We start from the raw sequence: 26,785 nt of genomic DNA, 5'->3' as shown, positions 1-26,785 counted from the left end.
TGCTCAAAGTGGCTTCTCGTGTGTTTGATAATTTCTGATTTTTAGCCATTTTCTTTGGAATTTTGTCTCTGGGAATTTTTTGTGGCCTGGGTTTAAAGTTCATTCCTCTAAAAGGACATATGTTTGCTTTTGTCTTGGGAAGCACTAATAATCTGGAATAACTTTTAACTATATCTTAATCTAGGGGCTTTTTTTTTTGACAATATAGCAAACTTATTGTTTAATTGTTTCTATTTTTAATTGAAGTGTAGTTGACATATTAGGTTCAGGTGAGCCATTGTGATTTAACAATTATGTACATTATGAAATGCTCATCATGATGAATGTGTTTACCATCTGTCACTATATAAAGTTATTCCAATATTATTAACTATATTCTCCATACTGTACCTTCAACCCTATGACTTATTTATTTTATAACTGGAAGTTTGCACCTCTTAATCCCCTTCAACTGTTTTTCTCATCCCCCAAGTCCCTCCTCTCTGGCAATCATCAGTTCTCTGTGTTTGTGATTCTGTTTTTATTTTACTTTTTAGATTCCACATTTAAATGAAATTATATGGTAATGTCTTTCTCTGACTTATTTCACTTAGCACAATACTCTTTAGGCCCATCTATGTTGTCCCAAATGGCAAGACCACATTCTTTTTATAGCTGAATAATACTCTATTATATATGTATATATACACCCCCTTTTCTTTATCCATTTACCCACTGATATGGTAACTTATGTTACTCCCATAACTTGGTTATTGTAACTGAAGTTGCAGTAAACACCGAAGTGCATATATGTTTTCAAATTAGTGTTTACATTTTCTTTGGGTAAATATCCAGTAGTGGAATTATTGGATGATATGGTATTTCTGATTTTTTGAGGATCCTCCATACTGTTGTTCACAGTGGCTGTACCACTTTACATTCCCACCATCAGTGCATGAGAGTTCCCTTTCTTCCGTATCCTGGCCAACACTTGTTATTTCTTGTGTTGTTGTTTTTTTTTTAGCCATTTCTTTTTTTTTTTTTTTAATGTTTATTTATTTGAGAGAGAGAAAGAGAGAGTGAGCAGGGGAGGGACAGAGAGAGGGAGACACAGAATCTGAAGCAGGCTCCAGGCTCTGAGCTGTGAGCACAGAGCCTGATGTGGGGCTCAAATTCATGAACAGTGAGATCATGACCTGAGCTGAAGTTGGACGCTTAACCAACTGAGGCACCCAGGTGCCCCTGATTTTAGCCATTTCTGACAAGTGTAAGGTGAGATCTCTTTGTGGTTGTGATTTGCATTTCTCTGATGATTACTGATGTTGAGTACCTTTTCATGTGTCTGTAAGCTACCTGTATGTCTTTGGGAAAATGTCTACTCAGGTCTTCTGCTCATTTTTAAATCAGATTAGTTATATTTTTTTGTGTTGAGTTGTAGAAGTTCTTTATATATTTTGGATATTATCCCCTTATCAGATATGTCATTTGCAAATATCTTCTCCCACTCGGTAGGTTACCTTTTGTTTCCTTTGCCTGAGGAGACGTTTCCACAAAAATGTTGCTAAGGCTGATGTCAAAGAAATTACTATGTTTTTAAAAATTAAGTTTTTAATTTTACTTCTAGTATAGTTCACATGCTGTGTTATATTAGTTTCAGGTGTATAATACAGTGATTCAACAATTCTATACATTAGTCACTGCTCATCATGATAAGTGTACTCTTTAGTCCCCATCAACTATTTCACCCAATCCCCCACCCACTTACCCTCTGGTAACCTTCAGTTTGTTCTCTACAGTTAAGAGTCTGTTTCTTGGTCTATTTCCTTTGTTCATTTGTTTCATTTCTTAAATTCCACATACCAATGAAATCATATGGTATTTGTCTTTCTCTGTCTAATTTAGCTAAGTACTGTTCTCTCTAGTTCTATCCATGTTGTTCCAAATGGCAAGATTTCATTCTTTTTTATGGTTGAATAATATTCCATTGTATATACATACCACATCTTCTTTATCCATTCATCTATCGGTGGACATTTGGGCTGCTTCCATAATTGGCCTATTGTAAATAATGCTGCAATAAACATAGGCATGGAAGTATCCCTTTGAATTAGTGTTTTTGTATCTTTTGGATAAATACCCAGCAGTGTGATTACTGGATCAAAGGGTAGTTCTATTTGTAACTTTTTGAGGAAGTTTTCCTACCAACAGTGTATGAGGGTTCCTATTCCTCCACATTCTCACCAACACTTGTTTGTTTGTTTGCTTGTTTGTTTTAGTGTTTATTTAAATTTCAGTGAGTTAACATACAGCGTAATATTCATTTCAGGTGTACAATTTAGTGATGCAACACTTACATTCAATACTGAGTGCTCCTCACAACAAATGCACTCCTTTATCCTCATCACTTGTTTAACCCATCCCTCCATCCACCTCCCCTCTGGTAACCATCAGTTTGTTCTCTATAATTAAGAATCTGTTTCTTGGTTTGCCTCTCTCTTTTTTTCCCTCTAATCATTTGTTTCATTCCTTAAATTCTACATATGAGTGAAATCATACGGTATTTGTCTTTCTCTGAGTTATTTCACTTAGCATTATACTTTCTAGCTCCATCCTCGTTGCTGCAAATAGCAAATTTTCATTCTTTTTTATGGCTGAATAACACTCTATTGGATATATATGCCACATCTTCTTTATCCACTCATCAATCAATGGATACTTGGGATGCTTCCATATCTTGGCTATTGTGAATAATGCTACTATAAACATTGAGGTGCATGTATCCCTCTAAATTAGTGTTTTTGTATTCTTTGGGTATATACTCAGGAGTGCAACTGCTGGTTCGTAGGGTAGTTCTATTTTTAACTTTTTGAGGAAACTCCATACTGTTTTTGAGAGTGGCCGTATCAGTTTGCACTCCCACCAACAGTGTATGAGGGTTCCTGTTTCTCCACATCCTTGCCAACAATTGTTGTTTCTTGTGTTTCTGATTTTAGCCATTCTAACAGATGTGAGGTGATATTTCATTGTCATTTTGATTTGCATTTCCCTGATAAATGATAATGAGCATGTTTTCATGTATCTGTTGGCCATGTGCATGTCTTCTATAGAGAAATGTTTGTGTCTTCTACCCATCTGTAAGTTGGATTATTATTATTTTGGGGGGGTGTGTGGAGTTGCTGAGTTCATTATATATTTTACATATCTTTACTTTGGATACAACCTTTTATCAGATATGTCATTTGCAAATATCTTCTCCCATTTTGTAGGTTGCCTTTTAGTTTTGTTGATTGTTTCCTTCTCTGTACAAAGATTTTCATTTTGATGTAGTCCCAATCGTTTATTTTTGCTTTTGTTTCCCTTGCCTCAGGCAACCTATCAGATAAAAGTGACAATGACTGATGTCAGAGAAATTACTCCCTGTACTCTCTTCTAGAATTTTTATGGTTTCAAGTTTCATATTTAGGTCTTTAATCCATTTTGAGTTTATTTTTGTGTATGGAGTAAGAAAGTGGTCCAGTTTCATTCTTTTCCATGTTGTTGTGCAGTTTTCCCAAAACTATTTGTTGAAGAGACTGTGCTTTGTTGACGATTAACTGACCATGTATTTGTGGATCTATTTCTGGACTTTCTATTCTGTTCCATTAGCTATGTATCTATTTTTGTGCCAGTGCCATAGTGTTTTGGTTGCTGCAGCTTTGTAATATAACTTGAAATATGGAATTGTGATGTCTCCAATTGTGTTTTTCTTTTTCAAGATTGCTTCAGCTATTCTGGGTCTTTTGTACTTCCATACACATTTTAGGATTGTTTGTTCTAATTTCTATGGAAAATGTTGGTATTTTGATAGGGATCACATTAAATCTATAGATTCTTTGGGTAGCATAGATATTTTAACAATATTTGTTCTTTCAATCCACAAGCATGGAATGTGTTTCCATTTCTTTGTGTCGTATTCAACTTCTTTCATCAATGTTTTATGGTTTTCAAAGAACAGGTCTTTCACCTCCTTGATTAAACTTATTCCTAGGTATTTTATTCTTTTTGGTGCAATTGTAAATGGGATTGTTTTCTTAATTTCTCTTTCTGTTGCTTCATTTTTAGTGTATGGAAATGAAACAGATTTCTGTGCATTGATTTTGTATCCTGTGACTTTATTAAATTTATTTATCGGTTCTGGTATCTTTCTGGTGGAGTTTTTAGGGGTTTCTATATATATAGTATCATGTTATCTGCAAATAGGGAAAATTTGACTTCTTTCTTGCCAGTTTGGATGCCTTTGATTTCTTTTTGTTTTCTGATTGCTATGGCTAGGACTTCTCGTACTGTGTTGAATACAAGTGGTGAGAATAAACATCTTTGTCTTGTTCCTGACCTTAGGGGAAAAGCTCTCAGTGTTTCCCCACTGAGTATGTTTGCTTTTGTTTTTTTGTATAAGGCCTTTATTATGTTGAGGTATGTTTCCTCTAGATCCACTTTGTTGAGGGTTTTCATCATGGATGAATGGATGTTGTACTTCGGTCAAATATTTCTTCTGCTTCTATTGAAATGATCATATGTTTTTTATCCTTTCTCTTATTGATGGGATGTATCATACTGATTGATTTGCAAATATTGAACCACCCTTGCATCACTTGATTGCAGTGAATTATTTTTTTCATACATTGTTAGACTCAGTTTGCTAGTATTTTCTTGAGGATTTTGCATCTATGTTCGTCAGAGATATTGGCCTGCACTTCTCTCTCTCTCTCTCTCTCTTTTGTTGGTGTCTTTATCTGGTTTTGGTATCAGGGTAATGCTGGTCTCATAGAATGGATTTGGTAATTTTCCGTCCTCTTTTATTTTTTGGAATAGTTTGAGAAGAAAAAGTATTCACTCTTTAAATGTTTGGTAGAATTGCCCATGAATCTATCCAGTCCTGGACTTTTGTTTGTAAGTTTTTTGATTACTAATTCAATTTCATTGCTAGTGATTAGTCTGTTCAAATTTTCTATTTCTTTCTGCTTCAGTTTTGGGAGGTTAAATGTTTCTAGGAATTTATCTATTTCTTCTAAATTGTCCTATTTTTTGACACAAATTTTCATAATATTCTCTTAAACTCCTTCGTATTTCTGGGCTGTCTTATTATTTCTCCTCTTTCATTTATGATTTTGTTTGAGTCCTTTCTTTTTCTCTTTTTGATGAGTCTGGCTAAAGGTTTATCAATTTTGTTGATAAAACTAGTTCCTGGTTTCATTGATCTGTTCTATTTTTTTGTTTGTTTGCTTTAGTTTCAATATCATTTATTTCTGCTCTAATCTTCAATATTTCCCTTTTACTGCTGATTTGGGGTTTATTCTTTTTCTTTTTCTAGCTCCTTTATATGTAAGGTTAGGTCATTTATTTAAGTTTTTCTTGCTTTTGAGGTAGGCCTATATTATTGCATCTGAAACATTTTCTACCACTGTGTTTTCATTTTCACTTTCCCATGTGATTTTTTATTTCATCTTTGATTTCTTGGTTGACCCATTCATTGTTTAGTAGCATGTTATTTAACCTCCATGTATTTGTGGTCTTTCCAGATTGTTTTCTTGTGGTTGCTTTCTAAGTCAGAAAAGATGCATGATTTGTTGAGACTTCTTTTTTGGCCTAATTAATATGTGATCTATTCTAGAGAATGTTCCAGGTATACTTGAAAACAATGTGCATTCTGTGCTTTTGGGATGGAATGTTCTGAATACATTGGTTAAATCCATCTGGCCCAGGGTGTCATTCAAAGCTATTGTTTCCTTGTTGATTTTCTGTTTGGATGATCTGTCCATTGATGAGAGTGAGGTGTTAAAGTCTCCTATTATATTGTATTACTATTGATTACTTCCTTTATGTTCGTTACTATTTTATGTATTTGGGTGCAAAATATTTACAATTTTTGTATCTTCTTGTTGGATTGTCCCCTTTATTGTTACATAATGTCTTTTTTTGTCTCTTGTGATAGTCTTTGTTATACAGTGTACTTTGGCCAATATAAGTATTGCTACCCTGGCTTTTTCTGACATCCATTTGCATGACAAATCTTTCTTCAACCCCTCACTTTCAATCTGCAGATGTCTTTAGGTCTTAAATGAGTCTCTTGTAGGGAGCATATAGATGGGTCCCTTTTAAAATTTGCTCTGTCGCCCTATATCTTTTGAGTGAAGCATTCAGTCTATTTACATTCAAAGTAATTATTGATAGAATGTTTTTATTATAATTTTGTTTGTGGTTATTTTTCTAGTTTTTCTTTGATCCTTTCTTGTTCTCTTTCATGGTTTATTGGCTTTCTTTACTGACATGGATTCCTTTTTCTTTATTCTTTGCATATTTATTACTGGTTTTTTATTCATGGTTACCATTAGGTTTATATAACATCTTCTGCATATAGCAGTCTGTATTAAGTTGATGGTTGCTTAACTTTGGACCCATTCTTTACTCCCCCACCCCCACTTTACATATATAGTGTCATATTTTACATCCTTTTGTGAATCCCTTGATTTTTACAGATATCCTTATTTTTACTGCTTTTATATTTCCTACTTTTCATACTCTCACAGTCTTCCCTTTCTACTCAAAGAGTACTCTTTAAGATTTTTCTTACAGGGCTGGTTTAGTGGTCATGAACTCTTTTAGTTTTTGTTTTTCCAAGAACTCTTGGTCTCTCCTTCTGTTCTGAATGATAGCCTTGCTGGATAGAGTATTCTTGGATGCAGACTGTTCCCTTTCAGCACTCTGAATGTATCATGCCACTCCCTTCTGGCCTGTAAAGTTTCTGCTGAAAAATCTGCTGATAGCCTTATGGGGCTTTCCCTGTAACTGTCTTTTCTTTTGCTGCTTAAAAAATTTTTTTCCTTATCACTACTTTTTGCCATTTTAATTACTATGTGCCTTGGTGTGGACCTCCTTGGTTTGATTTTGTTGGGGGACCTCTGTACCTCCTGGGTCTGGATATCTGTTTCCTTCCCCAGATTAGGGAAGTTTTCAGCCATTATTTCTCAAATAAATTTTCTGACCCCTTTTCTCTCTCTTCTTCTTCTGGGATCCCTGCAATATGAATTTTATTGTATTTGATGGAGTCACTGAGTTCCCTAAGTCTATTCTTTAAATTTTTTTTTTTTCAACGTTTATTTATTTTTGGGACAGAGAGAGACAGAGCATGAACGAGGGAGGGGCAGAGAGAGAGGGAGACACAGAATCGGAAACAGGCTCCAGGCTCTGAGCCATCAGCCCAGAGCCTGACGCGGGGCTCGAACTCACGGACCGCGAGATCGTGACCTGGCTGAGGTCGGACGCTTAACCGACTGCGCCACCCAGGCGCCCCATCTAAGTCTATTCTTATGTTGCGTTTTTTTTTTTTTTTTTCTTTGACTTGCTCAGCTTGATTAGTTTCCATTACACTGTCTTCCAGGTCATTAAATCACAATTTGTCTGCTTCCTCTAGCCAGCTATTTATTCCACCAAGTGTATTTCTAATTTCATTGATTTGTCTCTGATTGGTTCTTTTTTGTCTCTTTATTAATGGTCTCACTGATATCCTCGACTCTTTTCTCAAGTCCAGTGAGTATCTTTATGATCATTACTTTAAATTCTCTATCAGGCACATTACTTACATCTATTTTGCTTAGGTCTCTTACTGTGGTTTTTTCCTGCTCTTTCATTTGGGACATATTCCTCTGTTTCCTATGTAATTTAACTCTGTTTCTGTGTGTTAGGAAAGTCAGCTAATATCTCCTGCTCTTGATGGTAATGGCCTTATGAAGAAGAGGACCTACAGTGCCCTGCAGTGCAGTGTCCTCTGTTCCCCAGAACCTGGTGCTTCAGAAAGTGTCTCCTATGTGTTGTGTGTGCCTTGTTGTTATGTCCTTGCCATTTTTTTCCTCTAGTCTAGTCAACTGCAGAGGCTCTCTTTGCCTGTTGTGGCCAGTTTTTGGTCACCAGCCAGGCAGGGTACTTTTTAACAAAATGTGAGATAGTCTGTTCATGAAATGAGACCTGCCCCCACTGGTACTGAGGCCCTGCAAAATGTGAGGGTCAGGAGGTCGTATTGGCAGAGTTTGCACCAGTCTTGGGAAGGGATCTGTAGCACTGGTACTGAGGCAAGCATGACTAGGAAGGGTGGATCTGCTGAAATAGAGGTTGGGGGGGCAGGACTTGGTGTAAGCAAGTTAGGTAGTGAGTGTATGTACTGTGTTGGTTCCCATGGGTGGCTGTATTTATGCTGGGAGGAAGGGGGCTGGAGGGGTCTCCTCACAATCCCTGACTCTCTGGGCCATGCTCTGAGATGAGTAAATAAATCTCCCTCCTGTATGCTCACCCGTTTTTGAAACTGTTGTATCTCCATGGGCTATTTGTCCTACTATTTCTTTAAGGGCCAGGACTCAGCTTCCTAATGCCCTCTGGACTCCCCTGAAACAGGGATTGCTTATTTTTTTTAAAATTGGAGGCTTTAAATCCTGCTAATTGTAAAAACTCATGAGATTCACTCCTCTCACCTTCAAAACCAAATATGGGGATTCATCTTCCCTGTGTGGGCTCCCTGATATGATAGTCTATTTCTTCACATTCCTGGCTCCCTCTAACTGCAGATGGCCAAGGTCTGTTTCACTTCCAAACTGTGTCTCTGCCTTGCCTAGCTTCTTCGATGTGGCCTCTTCTCTACCTTTAGTGGAGTTTCTTCTGCCAGTCTTTAGGTCATCTTCTCAGTTATTTATGCTGATGGGAGTATTATCTAGTATGAGGGTGAGGTGAGCTTAGGTGAGATGGGATGAGGTGAGCTTAGGGTCCTCCTATTCTGCCATCTTCCCAGCCTACTACTGCCTATGTTTTCTTTGAGGAGTTTTATGGTTTCAGGTTTCACATTTAGGCCTTTAATCCATAAAATATATATATATATATATATATATATATATATATATATATATATGTATTTTTTAATTTTTTTTTCAACGTTTATTTATTTTTGGGACAGAGAGAGACAGAGCATGAATGGGGGAGGGGCAGAGAGAGAGGGAGACACAGAATCGGAAACAGGCTCCAGGCTCTGAGACATCAGCCCAGAGCCTGACGCGGGGCTCGAACTCACGGACCGCGAGATCGTGACCTGGCTGAAGTCGGACGCTTAACCGACTGCGCCACCCAGGCGCCCCTAAAATATATATTTTTTAATGTTTATTTATTTTTGAGAGTGAAAGAGCACAAATGCGAGGGGCAGAGAGAGACACACACACATAGAATCTGAAGCAGGCCCCAGGCTCCAAGCCATCAGCACAGAGCCCGGCACAGGGCTCGAACTCACAAACTGTGAGATCATGACCTGAGCCAAAGTCAGACACTTAACCAACTGAGCCACCCAGGTGCCCCTGGCCTTTAATCCATTTTAAGTTTACTTTTGTGTATGATGTGAGAAAATGGTCCACTTTCATTCTTTTGCATGTAGCTGTCCAGTTTTCCCAGCACCATTTATTGAAGAGACCATCTTTTCTCCATTGTATATTCTTGCCTCCTTTGTCATAGATTAATTGACTAAATAAGTATGGGTTTATTTCTGGGCTCCCTATTCTGTTACATTGATCTATGTGTTGATTTTTGTGCTAATACCATTAGGCTTTGATTACTACAGCTTTTTAGTGGATCTTGAAATCTGGGATTGTAATACCTTCAGCTTTGTTCTTTCTAAAGCCTGCTTTGGGTCTTTGGTGGTTCCATAAAAATTTTAAGATTTATTTTTCTAGTTTTGTGAAAAATATTGTTGGTATTTTGATAGGAATTGCATTGAATCTATAGATTGTCCTGGGTAAATATGAACATTTTAACAATATTAATTCTTCCAGTCCATGAGCATGGAATATCTTTCCATTTGTGTCATCTTCATTTTCTTTCATCAGTGTTTTATAGTTTTCAAAGTACGGGTCTCTCACCTCCTTGGTTAAGTTATTTTATTCTTTTAGGTACAACTGAAAATGGAACTGTTTTCTTAATTTCTCTTTCTACTACTTTGTTATTAGTGTATATAAATACAACAGATTTCTGTGTATTGGTTTTGTATCCTGCAACTTTACTGAATTCACTTATTCTAATAGTTTTTATGGGGTTTTTTTGGTGAAATCTTTAGGATTTTCTGTGTATAGTATCCTGTCATTTGCAAATAGTGACATTTTTACTTCTTCTTTACCAATATGGATGCCTTTTTTCTTCTCTGATCGCTACGACTCGAATTTCCACTATTATATTGAATAACATTGGCAGGAGTAGACATCATTTTTATTGTGATTTTAGAGGAAAAGCTTTGTTTTCCACCATTGAGTATGATGTTAGCTGAAAGTTTTTCATATATGGGCTTTATTATGTTGAGGTGTGTTCCCTTCAAACCAATCTGTTGAAAGTTTTCTTTATTATATATAAACGGATGTTGAATTTTGTCAGATTTTTTTTTCTGCATCTGTTGAGATGATTATATGATTTTTATTCTTCAGTTTAAAGTTGTGTGTTATGTTGATTGATTTGTGGATATCGAGCCAGGCTTTGCATCCTTGGAATAAATCCCATGTGGTTGCCATGAATGATTCTTTTAATATATTGTTGAAGGTGGTTTGCTAATATTTGGATGAGGATTTTTGCATCTATATTGATCAGGGATATTGGCCTTTTGTAGTGTCTTTGTTTGGTGTTGGTACCAGGGCAATGCTGTCCTCAGAATGTATGGATGCCTTCCTTCCTCTTCTTTTTGTAATAGTTTGAGGAGAATAGATTAATTCTTCTTTCAATATTTGGTAGAACACACCTGTGAATCATTCTGGTCATGGCCTTTGTTGGGACTGCTTTGGTTATTGATTCAATTTCATTACTAGTAATTGGTCTGTTTAGATTTTCTATTTCTTCCTCATTCAGTTTTGGAAGATTGCATGTTTTTAAGAATCCATTGCTTCTAGGTTGTCCGATTTATTGGCATATAAGTTTTCATAGTAGTTTCTTATAATCCTTTGTATTTCTGTGGTATTGATTGTTACTTCTCTTTCATTTTGTCACTTCTCTTTCATTTTTTATCTTATTAACATGGGTCCTCTTTTTTTCTTGATGAGTCTGGCTAAAGATTTATCTATTTTTAAAATATATATATATATATATATATATATTCAAATATATACATATTTGAAAAAAAAAAACAGCTCCTGATTTCATTGCTTTTTTTCTATTTTTTTAAAGTCTGTTTCATTAATTTCTGCTCTGATCTTCATTGTTTACTTCCAATAATATTGGGCTTTGTTCCTTTTCTATTGCTTTAAATATAAGGTTAGGTTAAGATTTTTCTTGTTTCTTGAGGTAGGCCTATATTATTATAAATTTCCCTCCTAGAGCTTTTCACTGTGTCCCAAAGATTTTGGAGTGTTCTGTTTCCATTTTCATTTTTCTCCACATATTTTTTGATTTTTTCATTGACCCATTGGTTGGTTAGTAGCATACTGTTTAACCTCCATGTGCTTGTGTTTTTTCCAGTTTTTTCCCTTGTGATTGACATCTAGTCTCACACTGTTGAGGTCAGAAGGGATGGATGATATGGTTTTAATTTTTTTTTTTTTTTTTAATTTATGAAGACTTATGGCCTAACATGTTATCTACCCTGGAGAATCTTTTTTATTTATTTTGAGAGAGAGTGAGCACAAGCGAGCATGAGGGGGCAGAGAGAGAGAGACACAGAATCTGAAGCAGGCTCCAGGCTCCAAGTTGTCAGCACAGAGACTGATGCAGGGCTCAAACCCATGAGCTGCAAGATCATGACCAGAGCTCAAGTTGAACACAACTGACTAAGCCACCCAGGTGCGCCTCTTTTCATCACTTTGAATAGAGCATGCCACTCCTAGACTGCGCAGTTTCTGCTAAAAATTCAGCTGACATCCTTATGGAGTTTCCCTTGTGTGTAACTATTTTTTCTCTTGCTGCTTTTTACATTTTTAAAAAGATTTTTCAGTTTATTGGTTTATTTTGAGAGAGAGAGAGAACATGTGAGCAGGAGAGGGGAAGAGGGGGAGGGAGACAGAATTCCAAGCAGGCTCTGCACTGTCAGTGAGGATCCTGATGTGGGGCTTAAACTCATGAACAGTGAGATCATGACCTGAAACAAAATCAAGAGTTTGACTTAACTGACTGAGCTACCCAGGCACCCCGATTTTATTTTTCTTTAAAGTAATCTCTATACTCAACATGGACCTGGACTTACAACCCCAAGATCAACAGTGGCATGCTCCACTGGCTGAGTGAGCTAAAATTCTCTTTAATTACTACATGTTGTAGTGCGGACCTCCTTGGGTTCACCTTGTTTGGGTTTCTTTGTGCTTCCTGAACCTAGATGTCTTTCCTTCCCCAGGTTAGGAATGTTTTCAGCTATTATTCTTAAAATAACTTTCTGTCCCTTTCTCCCCCTCTTTTTCCTGCTGGGACCCCTATAATGCAAATTGTATTGTTCTTGATGTGGCCCAAGAGATCCCTTAACATATCCTCACTTAAAATTTTTTCTCTCTTCCTTCCTTCCCTCCCTCCCTATTCAGCTTGGGAACTTCCCATGACACTGTCAGATTGCTGCCATTCTTCTGCAGTTACTAATCTGTTAATTCCCTGTAGTGTACTTTTCATTTTGGTTATTATATTTTTCAATTTTGATTGGTTCTTTTTTTATATTTTCTGTCTCCTTATTGAAGTTCTAAGTTCTTCCACTTTTCTCTGCAGTCCATTGAGCATCTTTATAATCACTACTTTAATCTCTTTGTCAGGCACATTGCTTATATCTGTTACATTTAGTTCTTTTCCTAAGGTTTTGTTTTGTTCTTTCATTTGGCACATATTCCTCTGTCTCCTCATTTTGCTTAACTTTCTGTGTTTGTTTTTATGAATTAGGCAGAGCAGCTACTTCTCCTAAACTTGAAGGAATGATCTTGTATAGACTGTGTGTGCTTGGTGACTCTGGTTGGCTGGCTGGAGCTGTGCCTGCTGTGGGCTATGAAGTGGCTATGGGCTGGGGTGGTCTTGGGGCTCAGAGTATGCCCTGACAGGGCAGCTGAAGTGGACATAAGCTGGTGTAGTCTCTGGCCTCTCTGTGCAGCAGGCACCCTGGAATGACACTTGAAGCTGATGTGGGTGAAAACTTCAAGCTGGAATACCCTAGGGCTCTCAAGGTAGAGGGTGGCCTCTTGGGGCAGCTAGAGCCAAGCTGGAATGCAGACTGAGGGGGGTGTCCTGGGCTTCCCCATGCATGGGATGCCCTTGCAGGGTGGCTGGAATGAAGGTGAGCACAAGGTAGGAGTTCCCACGGTGACTTGCACATGGGGCGCCCTGGAGGTTGACTGGGATTTCCCAGCTTATGTCTACTTTGACTCCAGAGTACTTTGTGCTGGGGTGCCAAATATATACCCATCTCTACTAACAAATAAAAGAATAAAAATAAAAAGACTGCCATTCAGCTTGAGGCCAGAAAATTCCTCCTCCAGTTTAAGAATGGTAGTATACATTATCTTCAAGTGTTCTAGAATCAATGACTGTTCCAGTAGGAAGATTAGAGCATGCTGTCCAAAAGCGCTTAATGCTATGATGAAAATATTCATTTCTGCACTATCCAGTATGGTAGCCACTTGATACATTTGGGTGTCAAGCACTTGAAGTGTAGCTGGTGTGACTAAGTAGATTTTTACTTTTGGTTGCTTTTATTAGCTACATGTGGCTAGTGGAACTGCATTAGCTCAGCTGTAAGGTTGTATAGGCCATCTTCCTGGTTTTACAGAAGAGTGATCTGAGCTGCTGTGAAATGCAGATCTTAGATCTCCTGTCCGTGTCTTCATTCCTCTTTCAGTTTTACCACAGCTTCTACTTTAGCCTAAGTACTTGTAGGTGTGGGAAAATGATCACCAAAACCAATATGATCAAACCCTACAAGACGTTGCTCCTCCTGGGATTAAGGGGTCATCCCTATTCAACATCCACCAGTTTCCTTTAGCCACTTATTCCCTACATCACTTGAAGCTTTTCCCCCATCAATACTGCTCCCTCTCTAGTTCAACATCATCATTGTTGCACAAAGAGGTGTTTTGCTGGAGCTTCCTCCACTTCCTCTTCCTCCACTTCCTCTACTACTCCTGGTCATCTTCAGAAGTCTCATTTCTGATCATGTCGCTTTGCTCACAAGCCATTAGCATTTACCACTGCCTACCCACCAAATGTAGTCCACAATTCTTTGTTCAAGGTCCTCTGTCAAGCAGGCTCCTCTTCTTTCTGTAAATACATTTTTCATTTTCATTTCATTCCTTTGTCCATTTTTTTTTGCTTTTATATCAAAAAGTTGCTCCCCATTTTTTTTTTAAATTTACTTCCAAGTTACTTAGCATATAGCACAACAGTGATTTCAGGAGTAGATTCCTTAATGCCCCTTACCTATCCCCCCTTCCACAACCCCTCTAGTAACCCTGTTTGCTCTCCATATTTAAGAGTCTCTTCTGTTTTGTCCCCCTCCCTTTTATATAAGTTTTGCTTCCCTTCCCTTGTGTTCATCTGTTCTGTGCCTTAAAATTCTCATGAGTGAAGTCATATTTGTCTTTCTCTAATTTAGCTTAGCATAATACTCTATAGTTCCATCCACGTAGGTGCAAATGGCAAGATCTCATTCTTTTTGATTGTTGAGTAATACTCCATTGTATATATACCTACCACATCTTCTTTATCCATTCATCCATCGACGGACATTTGGGCTCTTTCCATACTTTGGCTATTGTTGATGGTGCTGCTATAAACATTGGGGTGCATGTGTCCCTTCGAAACAGTAGTGCAGTTGCTGGGTCGTAAGGTAGTTCTATTTTTAATTTTTTGAGGAACCTCCATATTTTCCAGAGTGGCTACACCAACTTTCATTCCCACCAACAATGCAAAAGAGATCCTCTCTCTCCCCATCCTTGCCAATATCTGCTGTTGCCTGAGTTGTTAATGTTAGCCATTCTGACAGGTGTGAGGTGGTATCTCATTGTGGTTTTCATTTGTATTTCCCTGATGATGAGTGATGTTGAGCATTTTTCATGTGTCGGCCATCTGGATTTTTTCTTTGGAGAAGTGTCTATTCATGTCTTTTGCCATTTCTTTTCTGTATTATTTGTTTTTTGGGTGTTGACTTTGATAAGTTCTTTATAGATTTTGGATACTAACCCTTTATCTGATATGTCGTTTGCACATATCTTCTCCCATTTTGTCAGTTGCCTATTAGTTTTGCTGATTGTTTCCTTCGCTGTGCAGAAGCTTTTCATTTTGATGAGGTCCCAATAGTTCATTTTTGTTTTTGTTTCCTTCGCTTCTGGAGACGTGTTGAGTAAGAAGTTGCTGTAGCCAATATCAAAGATGTTTTTGCCTGCTTTTTCCTCCAGGATTTTGATGGCTTCCTGTCTTCCATTTAGGTCTTTCATTCATTTTGAGTTTATTTTTGTGTATGGTGTAAGAAAGAGGTCCAGGTTCATTTTTCTGCATGTCGCTGTCCAATTTTCCCAGCACCACTTGCTGAAGAGACTGTCTTTATTCCATTGGATATTCTTTCATGCTTTGTCAAAGATTAGTTGGCCATTAAATTTTTAATTTTAGAATGGTTTTTGGATTTATAGAAAAGCTGAAATAATAGTTCATACAGTTCCTGCATATTCTGAATCCAGTTTCACCCATTGTTAGCATCTTATAATACTATGGTATGTTTGTCACAACTAATGAACTGACATTAAGTCCATGCTTTGGGTTCTTCTCATCATTGTCACCTTTAGTGCCCTCTATTCTGTAATAGGTTTTCAGACTTTCCTTGCTCTTTATGACCTTGACGGTTTTGAGGAGCACTGGGTTTTTCCCATGTTTTTCTCATGGTTAGACTGAGGTTATGGGTTTTGGGAGGAAGATCACAGAGGTGAAGTGCCCTTTCCACTGCATTGTATCAAGGATGCATGCTATCAACATGACTTATCATTGGTGATGTTAACCTTGATCACTCGGTCAAAGTAGGGTCTATATCTTGTTTCTTTACTGCAAAGTTACTTGCCTCCTCCAGCTCCATCCCATAATCATTGGAAGCTAGTCACTAAATGGAGTTCACTCAAGAGGTGGGAGTTAACTTTCATTTTTTTGAGGGGAATGTAAATACATGAATTATTTAGAATAATTTAATGAGGAAGAGTTGTTCCTTTTCTCATTTATTTACCTATTTATATCAATATGGACTTAAGGATATTTACACTTTGGGCTATAATCCAATACTATTGTCATTCATCTCTGTGCTCAAATTATTCTACCATTAGCCACTGGGAGCTGTTTTAGGTTGGTCCTGAATACTTTCCATATGCTGTCCCACACATCTATATTTTTTCTTAGTACCTCTTTTCGGCACTGCAAGATGCTCCAGTCCTACAGTTTGCCAATTTTCTGCATACCCTGGTTTCTATTATTGGAGAATGGTGTAAGAAATCAAGATCTGGGTGCTGGGTCTCATCTGTGTTAGCCACAAGTCCCACACAACCACTCCTGAAGTTTGCCTACCCACGTATTCCTTGTCTGTACAACACTCTCCCACCACTCACCCTGAAATCCACATGGGCTTACATTTTGTTGTGCTGACTAGAATGTTCTTTTCCTCCTTCATCTGGTTTAAATTCTCCTTCCCTAAGGACTCATTCAAAATGCCTCCTCATTCATGACACCTTTCCTAAACTACTTGGTATCCCACACATACTACCAGACTGTGAGTTACCTGAAGGCACTGTGTTATGCAGTATATTACACTGCAACACATTTCCTTTCGTATCCCTTAACTCAGCAGGTATCATTTGCAAATGAAATGGCTGTTGCTTAATGAATAGTAATCGACAAGAGTAAGGTCAATGTAAGATGTTCTCTTTAGGGTCTACCAGGGACAAACACATACCCTAAAGCTAAACAAAAAACTCTCCTGCAGAATCTTTATGCTCAAGGGACCCTGCTCAGTCTCATGCTTGAAGAAGATATCCTGTTTTGGGCATATGCCATTGTGAACACTAGAAAAAAGAACCTTATGACTTTTAGCCCTCAACACAGGCGAGTACATGCACATATTTAAAGATAAGAATCCGTTAACTAAAACATACCCTAAGGAAGCTCACAGAGCTATCCCAAGTCAGGAAAGCTTATGTTCACCTGAAATGATTATCTGGTGCGGGCATTTTTCTAGAATCCTTTATCTCCTGTCTCTCTTGGTAGTATCTCTGGCCTAGGTGTTGGGGATGCAAGTGCAGCAAGCTTTTGTCCTGAGGTGTGGAAAGGTCTGGAGCTGTTGCTGTGAGGAGATGGGGGTGGCGGCATAAGTATCTGATTTTTCCCTGGCAGCAACACCAAGGGACTCAGCAGGAGCAGCCCCTACAGCAGAACTTGTACCTTCTCGTATTCCTGGGTGATGTGGATGCCCCTTCCTGGAGCTCCCTGGTTCACCTGCATTCACCCCCAATTGGCGCCCAGCACACCATGGGTTCCAATTCTGGCCCTGAAGCTCTTCTTCTCTGCACAAGAGCTTCTCCATCAGAAGTACAACCTAGAAGCTCTTAATTCTTATGTAGGCAATCCTCAACCACAGGGGGATGGGAGGACCCTCCCTGTCCTGAGGAGGATGACTTAAGGTGTTTCTCAGAGGGAACCCTGCAGGACTGAACCCTGGTTGCAAACTCAACATCACTGGCCTTTATCTTGCTCTCTTACATTCCCCACGTAACTATTTACTTTCTAAGATCACCTCTCATATGAACTTCCTCCACCCAAGTCCTTGTCCCGGCATCTGCTTTTGGGAAAACCTGAACTCAGAACTGCAGCCAGGGCAAGAGAGAAGACCCTGGGAACAGAGGCAGCTGGGTTAGGCAGCTCAGAAAGAAGGACTGGGGGAAGGTATGTCAGAAGAACCTTCCAGATATGCCTGGGGTCCCTGAGAAAGGCAAGTTGAGCAGCCCCAGTGCTGTCGAACAAGCAGTATCTGGCTGCACAAAGGAGACCCAGGTATGACACTGCCTTCACAGGGTTTGTGATCAGAGAACACCCAGCCATGCTGCTCAGCAGAGTCTATCTGTCATCTTGGGGATGCTCACCCATTCAGGCTTTCACCATGACCCTAAAACACACAGAGCCTTTTGCTGAGAGATTCTTGCCTCCACATCTTGTTCACTTCCAGGTTCTGAGTCCTTGCCTCATGAGGTCATCAACCTCGTTTCCTGGATTCCAGATGCATTTCCTGCTCCTGAGGTGTGACCTGGCACATCCGGACTCCTTGAGGTCCCTGTGGCATTTCCATCTTCTTCTAAGTACCAGTGTTTCATAGTTAGTTTACTAATCCCAACCTCAGCCCGCTCCTGCTCTCTGGGCCCAGCCCAACTGGATTTCTAGAAATGATCGTGTCTCATTCATTGTAGTACCACCAGGTCATCGTACTGTGCCTACGTTTATGTGTGCTACGGATAGCAGGTTACAAATACTCTCTAATGTGCCCATATATTGATTGCAAAATACCATTTTCTAATAAAAAAAAAAAAAAAAATCCAAGCTCCGTGAAGAAATGACTGATTCCAGGGTCAGAGTAAGTAAAGCATAAGAGGAGTCTGGAACATCTTATGATGCCAGAAAGTAAGTGCTAAGAACAAAAAAATATGGAGCAGCAGGTCAAAAGTGTCCAGAAGCCAACCTGAAAGAGCTCCCAATGGTCAAATGGTGAAAGCTGGAGGTATACGAGCAAAAAAACCCCAATAGATTATAACCTAGAGTGTGAAGTAAGTATCCTTGTGTCCATACTGATACAAATACTGAATAAATAAGTACATGGACCAACTTTTCCTTACAGAAGGATTCCAATTAATAAATGTAGAAGGAATGAAGAAAATAGAAAATCTCCACTAGACCACTGCAGTAATAATTGAGGCAGCTATGATCCACTGAATAAAATCAGTGGGAAACATGTAAGGAGAAACAAGATATTTGCATAATCTTAAATTATCTTGCCCCCTAAACAAATGAATCGTAAAGAGAAAAATAGTGACTTCACAGTGACGGGATCTGACAGACACTGCCTTCCCCAAGTGATCCAGGTGAACTCACCAGTAATAAGACAGGTTAACATTGTGGACCCTGGGTACAACACACCCAGAAGGACCTGTCACTTCTGGGGTATTCTTCCCCCCAAATCTATGACCTTAATCTAATAATCAGAAAACATCAGACAAACCCAAGTTAGGGGCTATTCTACACAATAACTAATCAGTCCTCTTTCACAAGTGTCAAGGTCATGAAAGAAAAGGCAGTCACAGTTTGGAAGGGACGTGATACAATCGAGTACAGTGTGCAATCCCAGATCAGATTCTAGAACTGATAAAGACATTCATTTAAAAATCTGGTAAAATCCAAATAAATTCTGGGACTGAGGTTGATTTCTTAGGGTTTGGTACCTGTACCATGGTCAGGTAAGATGTTAGCATTAGAGGGAGCTGGGCCCGAGGGGGTCAGGAACTCTGTACTCTCTGTGCGACAATATTGTAAGTCTAAAATTAGTTCAAAAGAAAAGTAAAAAAACAAAAAACCCACTGACAAATGGCCTATTAAGTGTCAAGACAAATAGTACCGAGGCAGGAAACGGCATATCACAGAGAAAAGGGTGTTTGGAGCTGGAGAAGCTAAGGTGGCAGCAGAGGGGCTGGAAAATCAGAGAAAGCGCTACCAACCCAGCACGCGGGGAGCCAGCACTTTCTAAGTGCTTCGCACATGCTCCCTGGCTGAGAAATGGGGTGGTTCGACACATTACATAGGGGAGTACAGTCATCACAATTTGTGACTAACAGGACAAGGAGCAAAAGGGCATGACTCCTAGGTTCCTAATCTGAGCATTTGGCTCTATTCTGGCAAGCAGAATAGCTCTGGTGGGGAGGAGGAAGATCAGATCAGTTTGAGGCAGTGTGGTTCCTAGGTGACACCCAGGTGGGCATGCGTGGAAGGCAGTTAGCACATCACCTCACAGCTTCAGGGAGTGATTATCAGAGAGGTAATGGTTGAAACGCAGGAATAGATGCAATCACCCAGGAAGAGGATAGGAGAGAAAAAGGGAAGGGAGGGGCCACAGATGGAAGACTGAGAAGTCCCCGCAGTTATGGAGAGAAGTCAAGGGTATGAAGAAGACGGGGAAGAGAGGGTGTGTCGGAAGCGGCATGAGATCCCAGCGACCACTGAGCTGGGGGGAGGGGGACGAGACATTTGGTAGTTAGCATCAGATGCCACAGCACAGGAGATGTCAGAATCGATACTGGAGACCTCAGAAGAGAAAGCAGATGGAATGATGATACCCAGGCTGTACCTCAGAAGGTAGTGATTAGTGGTGAGGAAGCAGATACAGTGCCAAATATTCTTTTGAGGAACGTTGCTGGGAAAGAGGAAGATAGAGGGGAAGTCAAGGTTGGAGCCTATCCTAGTCAGCCTCCCGACTGACACCTCCCAGGCACTCCCGATGCATATTTTTACCTGCAAACTGGTTCTCTCCACCTGGGCACCCTGCCTGTACCTTTTCATGTGTGTCCCCATCTACCTACAAACGGTCTAAACTTAGGTGGACAGAAGCAACATCACCTTTTCAACGCGAAGGTTGAGATCTGAAATAAACCTAACGTTGACTGTGCTCCGTCCCGACTTGGGGCTGCACGGGTGTGATGTTGGGCAGTTCTCTCCCCATGCGCAGAGGCAAGATGACCTCATGACCTTGTTCCATCACTCCATGGCTAAATTCCACCCTTGCCTTGAAAGCCCAGCATATAGAGCGTTTCGAGACACTTTCAGATCCTGACCAGAAATCCGCTGGAGGAGTGAAAAGCTGTAGTCGCTAAAAGAGATGACCAGCGAGGCTCATGGCTTTTCCACGGGAAAATGTGCCAAAGCCTTCTCCTCTCTGCGTTCGGTTGCATTTACAAGTCTTTAAATATTAATACTCACTAATATTGATGTTTGAGTACCAAATCAGTGTAGCTTCCTAGAAATGACTAGATTTTATATCATTCATTCACTCAATAGACATTGATTAAGTGCCAGGCAACATGCAGGAGGCAAACTGCTAGAACTGGAGGAGATTGGATCGATGAGGAAGATACGGTGTTCCTGCTCTTGGGAAGCCCACAGACATTTCCATAAACAGCTACAAACAACTTGGAACGTCGTATAATAAAGGCATGTGTGTTATGTACATTTATGTACGTATGTGTGTGTGTATCCGGGGGAACACAGAAGGGCGCGTGACAATCACTTCTAGATGTGATCCTGTTGTCCGAGGTGCGAGAGGCAGGCGCGTTCTATGGAACTTAGAGACTGAAAGATGAACAGTGAGGCTGAAAAGACAGAGGGGGCGGGGGTCGCATGAGGGTCTGTGTGAATGCAGTGCTGCTGGGCCTGACTGGCCCAGCTTCCCCCACCGCCCAACCCCGGCAGGGGAGAGCAAGACTAGACTTGCGTTTTGAGAAGGCCTCCTCTGCTGGCGGCCCAGGAATGGGCTGGAGGCAGAGAGAGGCGGAATGCAGGTGAGGTCGGAGGCTGTCTCGACAGCTCAGACCAGTGAAAACCGCAGGGAGAGTGGCTGCAGGAGACCATGTGAGCAAGAAGAAAGGAGCCCTGGAGGCCCCCCACATACGCGGGGCGTGGCGGGGAAGAGGGGAAGGCGGTTAACTCAGAGGGCAAGAAACCTCTTTGGAAAAGTGGATGAGCTCAGCGTGAGGGGCACACAGGGGGAGGGGCTGAGTGGGCAGCTAGGAATGGAAGTCTAGAACTTGGGGCAGAGGTTTGGACTAGAGACAATGGGGAGCAGCTGAGGCAAAGTCCAAATTCTTTCAGGTTGAATTTGTCATTTCAATACTAGATCACCCCTGAATTCTCCTTTTCCTCCCCAGGGGCCTATTTTCACAGGAACACACCTTCCCAGAGACAGCACATCTAGGCACGCAGAGGCTGAACGTCACAGAGGCGCAGGCTCCCACATTCTTGCACCTGACTTAGAGGTACACAGAGGAACACACACACACACACACACACACACACAGGTCCACAGCTCACAGAGGTATGCATACACGCACGTGCACATGCACACATACACCCACCCATAGGTGACAGAGGTATACGTATATACGCTTACCCCCCACACACGTGTAAATACACCTACAGAGGTCACAAGTGCACGGTTTTCTAGAGAGGGTAAGGCAGGTTTTCTAGTACACAGTGGAATCTTTTCATCTACCCAGCTGCTGCCCTTCAGCTGCTAGGGGGAGCAGCCCCATCTGGCCAATGAACTCCCTCGGCAATTCATTTATGTGAAACAGATTCCAGGAGGCCATCTAAAGGCCCCACCAGTCTGTGGGCCCACACACCACACTTTGATAGTGTGAACGGCACGTGAACGGCTGTAAGCTGAGAACCACTCCCAACTAGGAGCCTGAGAGCCATCCACCTGCAGAGCAAAGACCTCCCCCACAACATTCAACCCCCTTCTCACCAAAGAGCTTCTGTAGGACTTGCCCGTCATATAAATCTTCAGCCAGGTCTTTCACAATGATTCTTTCTCCAACAAGCACGTCATTAATCCAGTCGATTAGTACCTACAGAGAGAGAGAGAGAATAAGAGAAGATTCATAGGCCAGATTTCTTATCTTGGAAGATTAAAATCTAAATGCACTTCAGATTCTGAAAGCAGCAGAACAATCCCTGTGACTCAGTATGTGGACACAAGGCTGGGTGAGACCTAGTGGCCCTGTTAATTTTCCGGGGTAAGTGCTTCTAGTTCTGGTGGCACCTGTGTCCCTGTTAATATCTTCTGGCCCCTTACCATTCCTTACCCCAATGGCAAGCTACATTCACACAGTGTTTGGGTGTGTGGCTCGTACCAGGCAAGGATATGGGCTTTTAGAGTTCTACAAACTGGGGTTAGTTACCCACCAACTGATTTGTGTAGCTCTGTGATGTATGCACCTGTGTCTGTGCACCTCTGTCATCCACGGACCTCTCTGTGTGTGCCTCCGTGACCTATGAATCTAGGGCAAACTAGTTTCTGCTCTGAGCCTCTGATTCCCCACCTCTAAGATGAAGGAGGAAAATCTCTCCCGCTCTAGGTAGCAGAAAAGAATGCCATACGTCAAGGGCCGAATGTTCAATAAAGGCACGTCTAATTAATAAATAAAGTTCTCCCCCATTAGGACATCTGGTAAGGTGGTTACTATCACCCCCATCTATCACCCCTCCTCCTATGTTCAGGAGGAGAAAGCAAACACAGAAGTGAATGTATCTGCCAAGGTCACGTTGCTAACCATGGACACAGACAGGAATTGAACTCCTATCCATCGGCCCTCTAAGGTACTGCTCTCCTCCTTATCCCCAAGCTACCTCTCGGTGGGCCAGTGCAGTCTCCTCTCCTCTCCTGTCGCTCTCCTGTCCTTGCCTGAGTGCCCTCAGCATGAAGCACTGAGCAGGGGCACAGCCTGCGGTAGCTCATTTAGTTAATCTGCACACACCCCTTCGAGGGAGGGTTCATTCACTTCATTTTTCAGGTAAGGAAACTGCAGTTTGCAAAAGTCCACTGCTTTTTATCTTACATTTTTTTCCAGCTCATTTGTTTATGATGATATTATTTATGTACGGTAAAATTAACTAATGTTAAATACAGTTTGTTGAGTTTTGGTCATTGTACACAGTTGTGTAACCACCACCACAATCAAGATAAAAAGCAACTCCCTCCCTGAAAGAAGGTTCCTTTGGGCTTTGTGCTCAGTCCCCTCCCCTGAGGACAGGCCTCAGGCAACCACCACAATCTGGAAATACACGGAACCACAGGGAACATCACCTTTTGTGTTTGCATCAATAGATTGCCTTTATAACAGGGGTAGTAGCTGGGCTGGGTTTGCATACGTGGGTGGAGCCCGGGGTCTTCACAGAACATCATTCTACTATTCTAGAATAGAAGCTTCCCTCCTCTCCCCTCCACTCCCTCCATCCAACACCCTCCCGTCTCTCCCCCATCCACCCACCCAGCGTTTATGAACATCTGCTCCAAGTCACTTTCTGTGCTGGATCCTGGGGGAACAATGATGAACAAAAGGGGGGGGGGTCTTGAACCCTGAGAAGCTCACCATTTAGTGAAGACAGAGAAGTGTCTGAGTAGCGGTAAGCAGTCATCACATGGTGACTCTAAGGGGACAATCTGAAGCTGAAGAGGCAGCTAGAGCATGAGACCCCAAACACCATCCCCAGGAGCATGGGCTTCAGACTTCAGTTGACAGGAATCTATACAGAGGTTCTGAGCAGGAAAATGATAGATCTCATTTACATTTTGAATGAGCCACTCTGGCATCCAGTGCCTTTTTGTCCTGTTTTGAGTTCAGCTTGGAGAAGCTAAAGAAGAAAAACACAGGACGGGGAATGCAAAGGGGGATGAAATGAACATTTTTCAGGGGGTGGTTACAAGCCAGCCCCTGTGCCAGGCACAATGTACAATATCTCATTCAATCTTATTTACTTCTGTTTGAATTCCATCTCCTCTACTCAGCTTTGACCACAAACAAACTACTGGCTTTTCTAAGACTCCTCTTCCTTATCTGTAAATGAGGATGATAAGAAGTCCTATTTCACAGGATGTTGTTGAGGGTCTTTGAGGAAAGCAGTGGAAAGACTGTGTGAACTTTAAGATCCTGGTAAACATGAGCTCCTTTGCACTAACTTCTCTGGCACTTACGATCAACACCATTTGTTGGGCGGCGGCCATGTCCCATTTTTGTTAAATCAGAGATGTCTACCTATGGGACCATGATCTGTCTGTAACTTTCTATTTCTTCTGTTGGGGCATGTGTGCTGCCTGCCTAGAGCAGGTGGTCTACAGGTGCCTGTTGAGTCTGGGAGGCAGCTGAGGCCCCTCCTAATTTCTTCTTACCTTCATCAGTTCCTGCAGTTTGGGGTCGCTGCGGGAGTTGGGGTCCACCATTGTTCGCACTTCATTCTCCTCTTTAAAAGAAAAAGGCAGTCAGTGGGTGGCTCCACTTGGAGGCGTTAGGCTAACCCAGAGAACAAGAGACCCGGTTACCCAGCATGGTGTCCTCCGGGTCCAGCTCGAAGGGGATCGGGCTGAGGGGCAGGTTGATGGCATTCATGCCCTCCTCCTGAAGCTCTGATACTGCAAAGAGAAGAAAGGCAGAGTCACACGGCAGCCCAGTGATGACAGGGAGGGGCTCTGTAGCACACGGTGTTTGAGATTGACATTAATAAAACTACTGAGATTAGGTTACAGCTGTTACTCAGCCTGCAATAGATTCCCTGCCTCTCCTCGCTAGAAGGACTGAGTTGTCTCCTGCATGTCCCCTCTTCCAACTATCACCTCACTCGCTTTCCTCAGAGGGAGGCCTCCGCCTGTTCCCAGACACGATCTCAGGGTACACGGAAGTGAGGTGGTCACTGAGGTCTTTCTTGGGTCTCTGCCTGTCATCTCCTGCCCACCCCTCCTTTAAGGGTTGGCTGTCTGGTGCACAGTGGCCGCCCGGTACCTGCTTGGCTAAACGAGGTCACCAGGTCAAGTCTACATTTATGTTGTAAGCCATTTCCAGTCAACTTCTCTCCCTATTTGTTTGGCTTCCCTAACTATTTTTCTGATCATCCTGCCTTCTCTTTTTACCCCATCCCACCCCAGCCACTGCTTGAGAATGCCTCAGGCCACCCTCCTTTGGGCTCTCGTCTTGTCCCTTCAGCTCTAATGAGTAGGGGACTATGGGGCCAGGCACCTCTCCTCCTAGGTCCATTCCCTCCACTGAACATCAAGCTCTCAACTGGATGGATGGCCAGCGAGTCCTTTTACAGTTTTCAAGTCCTAGAAACCTACAATTCCACTTTCCTCAAGGAAAACAAAAAGAGGTCAATGACCGCTAAAGACTTCCAGCCTGCTCCCCTCCATGCACCCACCCCCCAAACGAAGCCTTAGTGAAAAACAAATTCCTACCACAAAACTACTGCGTGATGGACACTTTCTGAGCAATGACCTTGGATAAACCTCCCCCTAAAATGAGTGCCTTCAATCTCCTCACCCCTGTTGAGTGCCAGTTTGGATAATTCCTTTTTACCAATTAAGCACAGAAAGACCATTTTCTCTGAAAGCGTTGGTCACCAAAAGGCTCTCAAAGAGCTAATATGGCAGCTGCAATCAACCTTAATAAAAGCAATGTCCCATCTCTCCATTTTATTATTTTTTTTATTGACTCTGGCCTCCCTGACTGCCAGCATATACTTGCAAGAACTCTTAAGCACAAGGCAGCCACTTACAAAGAGTTCTTTCATATTAGCAAACTCACTGATGTTTGCAGTTGGACGGGGAACGAGATTGCCTAACAAAGAGCGTGAAACACACTCTACCCTAAAGAGACACAACTTGCATTATGAAGCTGGTATTTAGTCCCGTCGCTGTGGGCTCTTGACATTCATACGGGATATCAGCCAGTCACCATCTTGAATTTGCAAATTCAGACACCCACCACTCTCTATAATTGCCCCCCCAAAAATAGAACTGAAAAATAGAAGGCACACCTTCAAGGCTAAAATGATTCTAATAAGTATAGGATTGCATTTGCTTTCTAGTGAAAAACAATTGACTCCTATAATTTCATTAGAGTCCTAGGTTTCTTCTAATAGTCCTCCTAAGACCAGTAGTTTGTTTTCTTTTCCAGGCTGTTTCTCACAAAGAAGCAAGATTTCCACTACGGAACAAGCACTGCTGTGCAAGCATTGGGCAGTGGAA

General features: G+C 41.3%; 1 protein-coding gene across 1 annotated transcript in view; it reads right to left on the bottom strand.

Moving 5' to 3' along the window:
* Positions 1 to 26,785, bottom strand: part of PARVA (parvin alpha) — a 173,129-nt gene that overhangs the window by 47,474 nt on the left and 98,870 nt on the right. Inside the window, exons 2-4 of the mRNA XM_030332653.2 lie at positions 25,088 to 25,177; positions 24,938 to 25,008; positions 22,514 to 22,616 (exon numbers count right to left, since the gene is read on the bottom strand). Coding sequence (XP_030188513.1) covers positions 22,514 to 22,616; positions 24,938 to 25,008; positions 25,088 to 25,177 — 264 coding nt within the window. The remainder of the gene's footprint in view (positions 1 to 22,513; positions 22,617 to 24,937; positions 25,009 to 25,087; positions 25,178 to 26,785) is intronic.

This window comes from Lynx canadensis, chromosome D1, assembly GCF_007474595.2.
Source record: "Lynx canadensis isolate LIC74 chromosome D1, mLynCan4.pri.v2, whole genome shotgun sequence".
Lineage (NCBI taxonomy): Eukaryota > Metazoa > Chordata > Mammalia > Carnivora > Felidae > Lynx > Lynx canadensis.
Note: the sequence above shows the minus strand (reverse complement) of the source record. Positions and strands in the feature narration are given on the sequence as shown.